Source organism: Muntiacus reevesi, chromosome X (assembly GCF_963930625.1).
Source record: "Muntiacus reevesi chromosome X, mMunRee1.1, whole genome shotgun sequence".
Classification (NCBI taxonomy): Eukaryota; Metazoa; Chordata; class Mammalia; order Artiodactyla; family Cervidae; genus Muntiacus; species Muntiacus reevesi.
This window is the reverse complement of record NC_089271.1, coordinates 130,604,196-130,616,666: the sequence shown is the minus strand read 5'-3', so window position 1 is coordinate 130,616,666 and position 12,471 is coordinate 130,604,196. Positions and strand designations below refer to the sequence as shown.

General features: G+C 39.0%; 1 protein-coding gene across 1 annotated transcript; it reads left to right on the top strand.

Moving 5' to 3' along the window:
• Positions 1-1,211: 1,211 nt before the first annotated feature.
• On the top strand, positions 1,212-10,358 carry UBE2A (ubiquitin conjugating enzyme E2 A). Its single transcript, XM_065915008.1, has 6 exons — positions 1,212-1,440; positions 1,562-1,642; positions 2,030-2,055; positions 7,627-7,716; positions 8,718-8,806; positions 9,054-10,358. Exons 1-6 carry the CDS (start codon positions 1,397-1,399, stop codon positions 9,180-9,182), a joined length of 459 nt encoding a protein of 152 aa, XP_065771080.1. The 5' UTR covers positions 1,212-1,396; the 3' UTR covers positions 9,183-10,358.
• Positions 10,359-12,471: the final 2,113 nt, after the last annotated feature.

The window sequence follows — 12,471 nt, the reverse complement described above, 5'->3', positions numbered from 1 at the left end:
GAGCCCTAACCCCTGAGCCACCAGGGAAATTCCCAGAACTTGAGCCTCCGTAGACTCCTTCCTCTCTCTTGTCCTCACGTTCTGTTGGCAAGTCCTCTCCGTTTTTATTGTCATTGACTGGTTCACTACCTCTCACCTGGAATACTTCAAGAGTCTTCTAGTTGCTGTCCTGGGACCCGTCTCCAATGAGTACAGCTCTGATCACCTTGCCTTTCTGCTCAACCAACTTCCAAGGAAGCCATTAGCTTGGCATTCAAAACTCTCCCTGAGTGAACCTAAACCTACTTTTCTCATGTTTCCAAAAAATTCTTAAATGAGTATTTTGCCTACCTTCTATGTTATTTGGGGTTGACCTTTTTAAAAAATATTCTTTAAAACTGTTATTGCTTTTGCAGGTCCACATACTAACTGTGACTCTTCCCTGCAACCTACAGCTTTTCCACCTGCATCTTACCGTTCCTTTTACTTCAGACTCACTGCTCTTCCAATTCTCTGCAATCGGATATTCTCATACCCTTGGACTCTTCTGAACATATAGTAGCCACTTGGCTTGTTGAACTGTCAAGGGGAAATGTGGTTCCAGAGCCAAATTGTGAGTGCCCAAAGCTAAAGCCTCATTCTCCTTGCCTCCAGCTCTCATTCCCTCTCCAGGACACACACCATCATTTCATTCTGCTTTGGGGGTGATCATCGGCCTAAATGTTGGGTCCCGCACATGCATCCCATAGAGAAGGGACCCTTACTCTTTGGATGTTCAGTGATTTTGACCAGTCACACAGCTTCCTCCCCAGTTTCCCGTGTCCGTAGGAGGTGTACCCCCTAGAGTTCCGGCTTTAGGAGAACCGGTTTCGCCTTCGTCCACTCTGTCCTCACTGAGATTGAGACTTCAACCTTCTCCCCCTCAACCACTGTGTGCACTTTAAATAAGTGATCTGATCTCAAAAAAAAAAAAAAGAAGTAAAAGGAAAACCAGAAAAAAAGCTTCCCATGGTTCGTCTTAGAATTGGCAAGTGAAGGTGGACCGATTCCACCACCCGATCCTTTTGCATTCCCGGCAATTAACATGAGGCCCACAGCTTGCTTCTCACCCTGGCTCCCCGCGTCCCTTAGGGGTTTAATGACCTAAGCAACTTTCCGTCCCTCCACCCCTGTCCCGTCTTGGTACGGCCTGTCCGGCGTTCGGCGTTCCACCCCCGTTCTTTCCTTCCAGGTTGGTTCAGCCCCGGTCTACTCTGGGGTGGTGCTAAGCCGGCGCCAGACCGACCCTCGACTTAGGAGAGGCAGTGCGGTTCCTCTAGGTGCTTCTCCGTTGGTTCCTCCGGCTTCCTCCGCCTCCTCACCACCCGCGGGGACCCGAGAGCTCGGTGTATGCCCCACCCCTGACCCCGCTAGAGACATGTCCACCCCGGCTCGGCGGCGTCTCATGAGGGACTTCAAGAGGTAACCCGCCCGGGACTCTGGGGGCCAGGGGCTGCGGCCGGGGCGCAGGGCGGGGCCGGCAGCGGGTTTGGCTGGCGGCGGGGGCTGGATAGCGGGAGGTGCCTGTGTTGTTTCCCTGAAGGTTGCAGGAGGATCCTCCAGCCGGAGTCAGCGGGGCTCCGTCCGAGAACAACATCATGGTTTGGAACGCGGTCATTTTTGGGTGAGTCTGCGTTCAGGGTGGTGGTGAGAGCTGGGGGACCCGTGTGCCCCCTGGGACTGGCCCGGTGCGGAGGCGGGGACTGAGCAAGAAGGTTTGGGGCTCGTTGGGCCTAGGCGCCTCCCCGAAGCCTGTGCCTCGATTAGCTCGGTTCCCGCTGCCAGGGGAACCATTTGGGGTTCGGAGGGGGGCGGGGCGGGGAGCGGTGGCGCTTCGGCTTGCCTGGGGTTTCGGAGCCCCAAAGCTCTCTTGGTAGTGGCTTTGCAACCCGGGAAGCGGTGGTTTACCAGAGGTGGGGCGAGCAGAGCTCATAATAGCCACCTCCTCAGATGAACCGGGGAGAGAGGAGCCCCCGCTGCGGGAACTGACTTGTTTCTCTCTGTGTTGCAGGCCTGAAGGGACCCCGTTTGAGGATGGTAAGAGAGTTTCTTTACCCACCTTTCGGGACCCTGATCTTCTGGGGAAAGGGTTTCCCAATCAGCCTGGAAGTGCTTCCTACTTAATAACGCGCTTTCCCTGGCCTCTGCCTACTAAACGCTTGAGAAGAGTCCAGTCTGTGGCAGGTTGTCCGCTTGAGTAAAACTGCACCTTTTTTCCTGCTCCTTAAAAAAAATCTGAGTAAGGCAGTCACTTTTTAAAAGGAGCATGATACCACTGATGTTAAGGATTTGTGAGGTTTGGGTTGTGATCCTGCTAAATTCAGCACCACCACCCCCTCCATCAGGATACTGAGTTAGGATCAACCCAACCACTTGCTGATAGACTCGGAGACCCCAGGGACCATCCGGTTCAGAATTCTGTCATAAGGGTGGGAACTGTGTTCAGCAGGTGCTTCATGTGTGTTGTTGGATGTTGAATGGATGCAGGAATCCCTTGCACACAACTGTCTGGTTTCTACAATCTGACATTGAGTGCTTTTCAGCCTCACTGCTTTAAGATGGTCTTTAATGACACCTTCAATAGCCAGCTTGTTGTTTCATATTTTTAAATGAGTTTTCAGCATGTGCTTTTATCAAGACTTTATGATCAGTGATCTCAAGGCAGTTTCACAATTGAGGGGAGCCTTAATGTACTCTCTTACCAGTATCCAACTTACTTCAAGATACTACACGTACTTATAGGTACATGATTTTTAGGTTTAGGTTTGACTTTTAAAAACACACTAAGTTGCTTTCTAAGGACTTTTTAAAGCTTCTTGTTTTGATATAATTATAGATTTGTGTGGAGTTGTAATAATAATACAGAGAGACCTTGTATACCCTTCACCTGTTCCCCCCTCTCCCTTGGTAACATTTTGAATGACTGTGCACAACCAGGAAATTGACATTGATATAGTTTTATGTGCACTTAATTGTGTGTGTATGTGTGTGTGTAGTTAATTGCTTTTGAAAGCTTAATGCATTTAAAAAGATGATTAAAAGTATTTGAACTGCTGATTGACATCTTTAATATTTGAGGTATTTTTAAACAGAAAAGGGTCTGTTATTTATTTTCTTCTCAATGCCTTGTATTCCTTTGGTCACAGAGCATTTGAGAGAGATCTGTACACATATGCACACACATATGCATACACCTCCATTTGAAGGTGGCAACAAAAGTATTTCTACAAACTACTCAGTAGAAACAAAGTTGCCTAGTCAGATTGCCTTTGGATGTTACCAACCACAGGATGTTGTGAGGTAAATGAGTATCAACTAATTCTAGGATTTGTTTCAAACACTGAGATTTCTCTAGCAGACTGTATACAAACTTGGATACTTTTCGTTTCTTCTCTGCCTTCACCTCCTGGGTAAATATCACTGTTCTTCAGTGCTTTGATAAAAAGAAATGACAGGAGGGGAGTGTGATCCTGAAGGCATACTACTTTGGTGTGTGCGGTAAATCATTTGAACTGATCTGATCCATAGCAAAAGCTAGCTAGGCTTAATTTTCCTCCTTTAGATCGGTGCTGGTTCTTCATACTTAAGCTTTATGTGCAAATTAGCTGTGTATTTGCTTTAGCTCCAGCAGGCTTTATTTTCATTGGCTTCTTTTTTCCTCCTGATTTTATTCGGACTGCTTTATGCTGGGCACAACTTTATTAATAGTACATCGCTTTCCTAGGGGTTGGCAACTTAAATATTTCAAGGGTGCTTCTCTCGCTTTAAGTGGTATGAATTGGAAAAGTACTTATGGAATCCATTATCTACCTGGACCTTCCCCCTTGACATTACTGGTTCTATTTTTGATGATGTCTCTCTCCACCCTTACATTACTGAAAGGAATTACTCAGGCTAAATGACAGTACCCTTTTCTGATTCATTCTTTTGAGTAGTCTGCTATCCCTGAATGCTTCCTCAGGTGTCTCGAACACTAACCAAGGTTACAAGAATTTTTTTACCATTTAAAAATACCTCATTTACAGCTAGGAAATTTACTGGAAAGGCTCGATTAGGAACAAGTGGCATAGTTGATTTTGCTGTTGCCAATGTATGATATAAATCAACAGTTTCAAAACTACTTTTGCTGATTCCTTGTAACCATCTGGAGCAGACATTTCCAGAACAGTTAGGCCCTAGTTAAAGAGCTGAACTTTTAAAAATAGGAACTCTTCAAGGTATTTCTATTTAACTTCACACACTTGAAGTAAGAGGACTATGTTCCCAAGAGCTTACACTACCAAACAAAACATTGGGGGTAAATGCGTCTTCATAAAATATCTTGGCATGTATGCTGAATATGAAGGTTAAGAAACAATGTATTCTCCACCGCATCATCTGAAAATTGTGAATAGAAATAGTAAGATACTAGTATTTGATTTTTCAGTGGATGTATTCTTAAGAATTTGGTGTCTTTTTTTTTAAATGAATCAAAAGTCCACAAGGGGTGTTCTTAAGGTATATAAATCCTGTAATGAAGGTTGGTTATTATCTTAAAAGCCAGACTTTTTCAATCATCAAAAAAATTTAAGTATATGTACTTTGCTTCCTCCTCAGGGGTCACAAACTGGTGGCTAAATGGCAGAAAACACAGAGGTGCTTTCTTTGGCCAGTACAATATTTTCAAAAGTTGAATTTGTGACTGTTTTTAGGCAGAACATACACTAACCAAATCACTCCCTATTGCCATACATCAGCCATTTAACACATTTATATAGTTGTCCGGGTCCCTAGGTATAGATGGATTAATTCATACTTTCCTTACAATGTTATGGCCTCCTCAGGAAGATAAAAAATCAGTACAGGTTGTGTACAATAATGGCGAGGCTTAAGTTTTCAATTATTTTAAAGCCTAGCCTTCTAAATATTCAGAGGATAAGCTTAGGCTCAATTGCATAATATTAATTCTAGGATTTTAAATATGCTTATTGTTCATTTTGGATATCTCAGAAATTGCAATGAAACTTGTACTGAAGAGGTTCTCATTGTTTAATGCAGCTAAAAGTATGAAACATCCCTTTAAATGTGTACTTTGAGTAAGATGTGGGTAAGTCCTACTAATTTATATTCATATTGACATAAGCAGGTGGTTTCACTTCTCAAGATATTAAGTAAGCTGTTCTAAAAGACTTGACTAACTTCTTTGGTAGCTAGGTAACCACCTTGTTGAACTTTTCAGCAAGCAGTAGGCAGAAAGCTCAAGTCAAGGGTTTTGTGAACCACTAGCTTATGTTCTCAACTTGCGTTTCACTGTGAGTGTTTGGTGTAGGTCAGAAAGAAAGTACTATCTAGTACTTGAATTCATTAATTGTATTTTTCTTACTGATGATGGTTTGGATTTTGGGGTTTTGCCTCCTTCAACTGGGTCTAGAGATGTGAAACTGTTGAATTTATGAAGTACTTGTTTTATATCACTGTGCATCTTTGCCTCATTTAAACCTCACAACAGTGTTATATAGTGAGCATTATTATTAACCCATTTTCCAGATGAGGAACTTGAAGTATAGTCAAGCAGCTTCCCCCAAGGTTTCATAACAAGCAAGTAGCAAAGCAAGGATTTGAACCTAGATCTGACTGCAAAACTTCTGCTTTGCCCCACTGTTTATACTTATGCTTGCCTTCTGTGTGGCTTTACCACCTTTAAGTACCCTATTTAATGATGGTTTTAATTTAAAGTATCTGGGAGCTCTGCACACTATTAAATCTGTCCAATTTTAGAGCAATTTCTTGATGATAAATCTCTAAGCTATAATTTAAATATATATCAACACTGAGCCAAATGTGTTTATACTTGAGATACATAAGGAAACTCAAAGTTTTGAACTCACACTCATTCCCACTTTTTCTTGCATATTATAATATTAGTAGAACCAAAAAGGAAGAACTATGCTTTCTCCCTAAAAAATAGGAAGAGTTATGACCAGGTGGTGATAAAGGTGAAGTGTGTTCTGATGGACTAGAGCATGTTTATCCATTTCAAAATACTATACTGTTTGTCCTTAGTTATAATTCATAGTATCTTTAGATCTGACTTAAAATTTTAGCGAGTAAAAATAGTTTGTTGAATATGTCTCCGTATGTTGCATTTTACATTATTCTGAAACTTTGGGACACATGTTCATACCAAGGGGACCTTTGTTAGCAAATTGTTTACTGTGAGTTTGCTGGTAGAAAACACACATTTTGGTATTGTTAAACGTAACATCTAGGAGTAAAATGATTGTGATCTTTTTTCTTAAGTGGAAAGGTGGAATGGAAGCAAGGAAGAAATAAATTCCTAACTCTGAAGGAACCAGTAACACATTATAATCTTATTCGAAGTGTGGTCTATTGTATTAGAATAAGTAATGTATTAAATGGACCAGAGTAATAGAGTGGAACATGCATCACCTTATACCAGATAGTAACTAATTCCTTAAGATTACTTGAAGAAATTTCAGTCAGGAAAAAACAGTTGCCCGGTTGTTTTCTTGAATTTATTAAAACCAATTAAAAATAACATCTTGAAGGAAATAATCTCCCCGAATCACAACTTCCAACAATTCTTTTTTTTTTTTTGGCTGTACCTCATGGCATGTGGGATCTTAGTTCCCCAACCAGGGAATGAACCCACATCCCCTGCTCCCCTGCAGTGGAAGCATGGAGTCTTAACCACTGGACCCCCAGGGAAGTCCCCCAATAATTCTTGAATTAGACCCAGCTTGTCTTATAAATAAGTTTCTAACCTAGTATGTTTTAGGGCCTCCCGTGACCTTAGTTGACACATATTCAAGAAAAATAATTTGTTTCAATGGTAGCGTAAACAAACATCATTAGAAAGAACTTTACTGGAGATACGAATGCAATCTAATGTGATTTTAAAATTATTTCTGCCATTAATTCCCTCCATTAGTGTGAATTATTGAGTTGGTTTTATAGTTAAGTACCTTGTGAGTCATACTTAAGGGTTTTTAAGAGAGACTGTGAAGTTTTTTCTGGCTTACATTCAATTATGTTTTCATTATAGAGTTGCTATTACATGAAAAGGAGCCAGGGAACACTTTTATACTTATTCCCTGCTATTGTAAAAATAATTTGATTGTTGATTTGTATTTCTAGCATTGGTTTTTGAACCTTTGTGCTCATTCTTTCTAGTCCATTTAAAAATCACTGGAGAATTTAAGATGACAGCTGATGAAAATTGGACTTTATTAAGGTCTTTCAGTCTTCTAAAGGAGGAAGGCCAAATTTTGGCTGTAGTTGCTTGTCATTTTAAGGATGTCTTCAAAATATACAGGGGCTAAAGTTATCCCGCAGGCAGTAATTTTGAGTTTAAGATAGCTGTATTTAAGTTTGGAGGAGAATAATGGAAAAACAAAAAATGAATCACCTTTGAGTAGTGCTTCTCACACTGTTCATTTTTAGGGCAGTTCCTAGAGCTGTACCTCTTACCTGGTCTCTTTCCTCTCTACTCTATATCTTTGCATTATTTCATATAATACTTGAAAAACAAGTCATGTAGCATTAAAAACAAAGTACTACTGAACAAAATGATAAATGTTTTCTTAAGCCTTGCTTTTCTAATTACAGGAACCTTTAAGCTTACAATAGAATTCACTGAGGAATATCCAAATAAGCCACCAACGGTTAGATTTGTCTCTAAGATGTTCCATCCAAATGGCAAGTATCTCTTTTTAATAGAGTATTCTAAATTGCTGTACTGTTTATTTGGGGAAGTATTCCACATTTCCTATTTATTCGTCTGTAGAACCTGAGTATTTGTGTAGGCATCTTACTGTTTCTGAAAGCTGGTCTTGTTCGTGGTGGCCTATTGCCGTCTTGGTCTAGGTCCTAGAATGAAGATGTGAAGGGACACTGACTTTGTTTGGAAACTGAGAGCCTTCTGGTTTTGATGATTTTATCATTTACTTAATAAATAAAAATAAAGGTGTCCTTGAGGTTTCCTTTTAATGTAAGGCCAGATTGGGGTAATTTTGTGTTGTAATTATATTCACTAGCATTTAAAACAACCATTTTCAGCTTTGGATGCATATCAGAATTAGCATGGAACATTTAAAAGCTATGGATGCCCTGGCCTCACTCCAGACCTGCTGAATATCAGATTCTGTGGTTAAGGTCCAGGTATACAATATATTAGAAAAGTACCACAGGTGATTCTAACTTAGTACTTCACTTTTTTTCCCTTCCTAGTAGCAAGCCTAGAACAACTTGCCTTTTATTCAGGTTAATATTCCAGGGCATCAGGTATTTTTATCTTCATGCCAAAATGAAACTTTGTGAACTCTGAGCTATCTTTTGTTATTTCAGTAAGAGGTAGTGTTTAGAAATTTGGTGGAATGAATTTCCCATAAGCCTGTGGATGGCTAGGAACCCTGTTAAAAAAAAAAAGTGTGTGGTTTCCTGGATAACAGGACAGTCTTTTCAGAATAACAAGCACTAAGTATCTTCCAGTTTTACACAAATTATATTTGACATTCTCTGATCATCCCAGTTGTTTCACTAGTAGTGATTATGACACTTCTTTTAGGAATATAATTGAGAAGCAGCTTAGGAATCTTTTGTAAACCTCAAAAGTATTCTTGACTCTATTTGTCTTGACTATGATGTTAAAACCTTAATGGTTTTGTTATGTTTAACATAACCTACTTCTATGCTCTTAGTCTATGCAGATGGTAGCATATGTCTGGACATACTTCAGAACCGTTGGAGTCCAACCTATGATGTGTCTTCCATTTTAACATCCATACAGGTGAATTTTCCTTAATGTGACTATCCTTTGATCCATTTATATTAGCAGTTGTTTTTTGAAAGTCATAAGTTAAGTAAAAAGTAGGTCATTAAGACCTAAGCCACCAGAAAACATATTTGCCTAGCTATAGCAGACTAGTGTAACTGAAGATTATCATGCTGAGAGCAAATTTAGCTGCTACCTAGGATAATTCAAGTGATTATATCTAGGCACTGAGGAACTGACTTGTTACAAAATGTCTCTATAGTCTCTACTGGATGAACCCAATCCCAATAGTCCAGCAAATAGCCAGGCTGCTCAGCTGTACCAGGAGAACAAGCGGGAGTATGAAAAACGTGTTTCTGCGATAGTAGAACAGAGCTGGCGTGACTGTTGACCTGGGTGGAAGAAAAGAAGCAGCAGTCATAAGGAAAATATGTATCGATGTGTTTGTCATCTTCCTGTTCTTCAGTGTCATTACATTTACTTTATTAAAAGCAAAATAGCTGTTGTGCCGTTTCCATTCTTCCCTTGCCAAGCTTTTCCTATCCCTTCTACCCTCTCCTTAAACATCAGAGAACACCCTCTATGAAATCAAATGTACTGTACCTGGGTTACGTGCAAAAATACTAATGCTTAATTTCCCTTCTCTTGTATCTTATTTACAGTTTTAGGGCAGTTTTGTGTTACTCTACACTAAGCTTTTAAAATGAATTGTTTTACAAGTGGTGCTTATGCATAGCTTGATGACAGGAACGTTGTTTTTAACAAAATGATTGCTGAAGCCTTCACCCTGGCTGGTCCTTCACTTGTGTTAGATTTAGAAGTGAATTTTTGGAATATGGCATGTAGAAAAAAGGGAAACAAATCCTTGTAAACATCCACTTTGAAAGAGCAGTGGAAGCTTAAAAGGCTGTGATACTAAGATTTAATCAATGTGAACTAGTGAACTATTTTTTACTGAAGGAAGGAAGAATGTTAAAAGACTTGGCCAAAGGAGTGCCACAATCATGTTAACTCACACATCCTCTCCTTGCAAGATATTCACTGGACACACCCAAGCTAAGTTTCAGAATACTGCAGTCTTCTGGATTTTCACTTTTTAAAGAGGTGTGGGAGCAGAGGAATGGAAACAATCATTAGTTTTTAATTAAGCTAAGAAGGTTGGAGAAACTTTAATCTTTTTAAAGGAGCTATTCTGCCCTATGTAAACAAATTTATAATCCCACATTGTTTTTCTTTTAGTTTCAATTAACTCAAGGAAGGGAACATATCTGTGGCAAACTGTTTTCCACTCAAATCCTCAGTTAATGCTGCATGCTTTAGTTTCTTCCTCCCTTTCAGTATTATAAGAACATTAAAATCAATGTTTGCAGTCTTTTCTTTGAATATTTATACTTTTAGACAGTACCTTTAAGTAGCAGTGTGGGACAAGGCTTGTAAATGTTTTGTCTGATGTTCCATTGTCATCTTTTGTGCATTTATCACTCTTTTAAATCTAACTTTGCATAAGTAACCCATGTAAAAAATGTACATTTTTCAAAACTTGTAAATAAAAATAACCTTAAAATTTTGTAGTCAAAGTATAATTATATTTTAGCTGAATATGAATACAGATCCTGGGAGAGGGAAAAGAGAAGATATTGCTGGAGAGGACCTTTATTCTTTTCAGTCTTAAGTATTTCATGCTTTTTAAAACATTCTAACAGAATGTAAAACTATTCAAACAAAGTTATTTCAGCATATATTATATATAGGCAATTAAGGGAATGAAACTGCTAACTAGGGAGAATTAACCTGGATATTTACCATCATCCTTAGAGACTAAGGTCTAACATTAATCCTGACATTCCACCTCTTAATAAAAGCCTTAGCTTAAAAAATAAACTACTATAAAATGGTATTTTAAGTCTGGAGTAAAGTTTTGGAATACAGGTATCCTCAGTGTTACCTTGTTTAAACAAAACTTTCTTCTGAGGAGCAACCTAGTTCATTTTATAGAGACAAGGACAATGACTGGAAACTCACTTCTTAACTTGGTCGGGGGGGCGGTGATAAATGAAATTTAAGTCCTTCTGGTGTATTTAAAGGAGATTCAACGTGAGGGAGTTCATCCTACACTGAACACATGAACTGGTTAGATTCACCTGGGAACAACGTCCTTAAATACTTTCTTGTAAGTTCATTTCTGCTTCTAAGTAGAATGACATTAAATCAGTATTTGGCAGATTAGTTTTACATAAATTTCTTCATCCTACTGTGGCTGGATTTTTTTTTTTTTTTTTTTTTTTTTTGGCTGTGCTACATGGCTTATGGTTAGATCCCTAACCAGGAACTGAACATGGGCCATGGCAGTGAAACCACCAAGTCTTAATCACTGGACCACCAGGGAATTCCTGTGGTTGGGTATCTTGAATATTGACACTTACTCGAAAAAATTAAGGTGAGATTGACTTATCCATGTTTATTATTTTTTTCTTTCATACACCTCCTCAGAAACACTATTCCCAGTATCTTTCATGGGATAATCCTTTTAAAATCTTACAACAGCATCAACAAACTGACTTCCCCAAAGCATCATATCCATGGTCAAAGGCACCACAATTCATTCATTTCAAAGTTTAATGCATATTTGCCTTTTTTCTTTACAATTTTTTTAAACAAATGCCACAGGCTAACAGCGCCATACACTAATTTGTAACAATCATAAATTTAAAACACATATATGAGGGCCCCTTTCAAATGGCAGATTGAACTTGAATCTTCAATTCTGCACCTGCTGGTATGGCAAAGGGAGTATGATGAAGAGCTACAGTTGTAATTAAGAGTCCTTTATTTAGGACCCATCTCCAGCTTCAAGAGTTATTCATAGCACAGTGAATAATGTACTGTATACTATTTTTAAAAGAATCCCAACAGAATGCATGAAATTTCCATTCATTTTGTAATCAAAGGGGAGGGAAAAAAATCTAAAAAGTAGATCTGTGAGCCTTAATGCTATAAATATATATGTAACTGAAAGCAGAGTTAGTTCCTCAGTATAATTTATTCAAACAAAACTTAAGGCTGCTCATGTACCTGTGCAGGTTTTATAGCAAGGTTACAGTACTGGGTTAAAATGACTGCTGTCTCATGTCTCAAAGAAAGGGAAAATATAAGAACCAACAAAAAAAGGACAAATAGAACAGCAAGGTTGTTAGCAGCTCATTCTTGCCAACCTCATTTCTCAACATATTCTCAAGCAGAGTTAGATGACTTCACCCTAGTTCCACATCAATACCAAGGCTGATCCTAAGAAGTTAGGAAATCTGGACCCTCAAACTGAGAACCAAATATATACTTGGCCCCATTGTTTCATAGCTTAACTAACTACATTAATATTCTATTAGTTTTAATTTATACAAATAAACCAGATTTATATAACATTACCCTACTCCTCTGGGCCCTGAATCATTTTGGGGAAGAGGAAAGAAATGTAAAGAGAGAAAGGAGTTTTTACACTCAATCTCCAAAGCCACCCTTACCCAAGAAAGGTGAAGGCGGGCTTTTCTAACACACTAATTGAACCATAGCTTCTCAAAGTTGGCATGAGACTAGTAGGTAAAAAAATAATCCTAAAAAATCTATAAACATTTTAGGTTAGTTCCCTTTGCCACTGTTAAAAGATTAAGGGCCAAAATAAAATG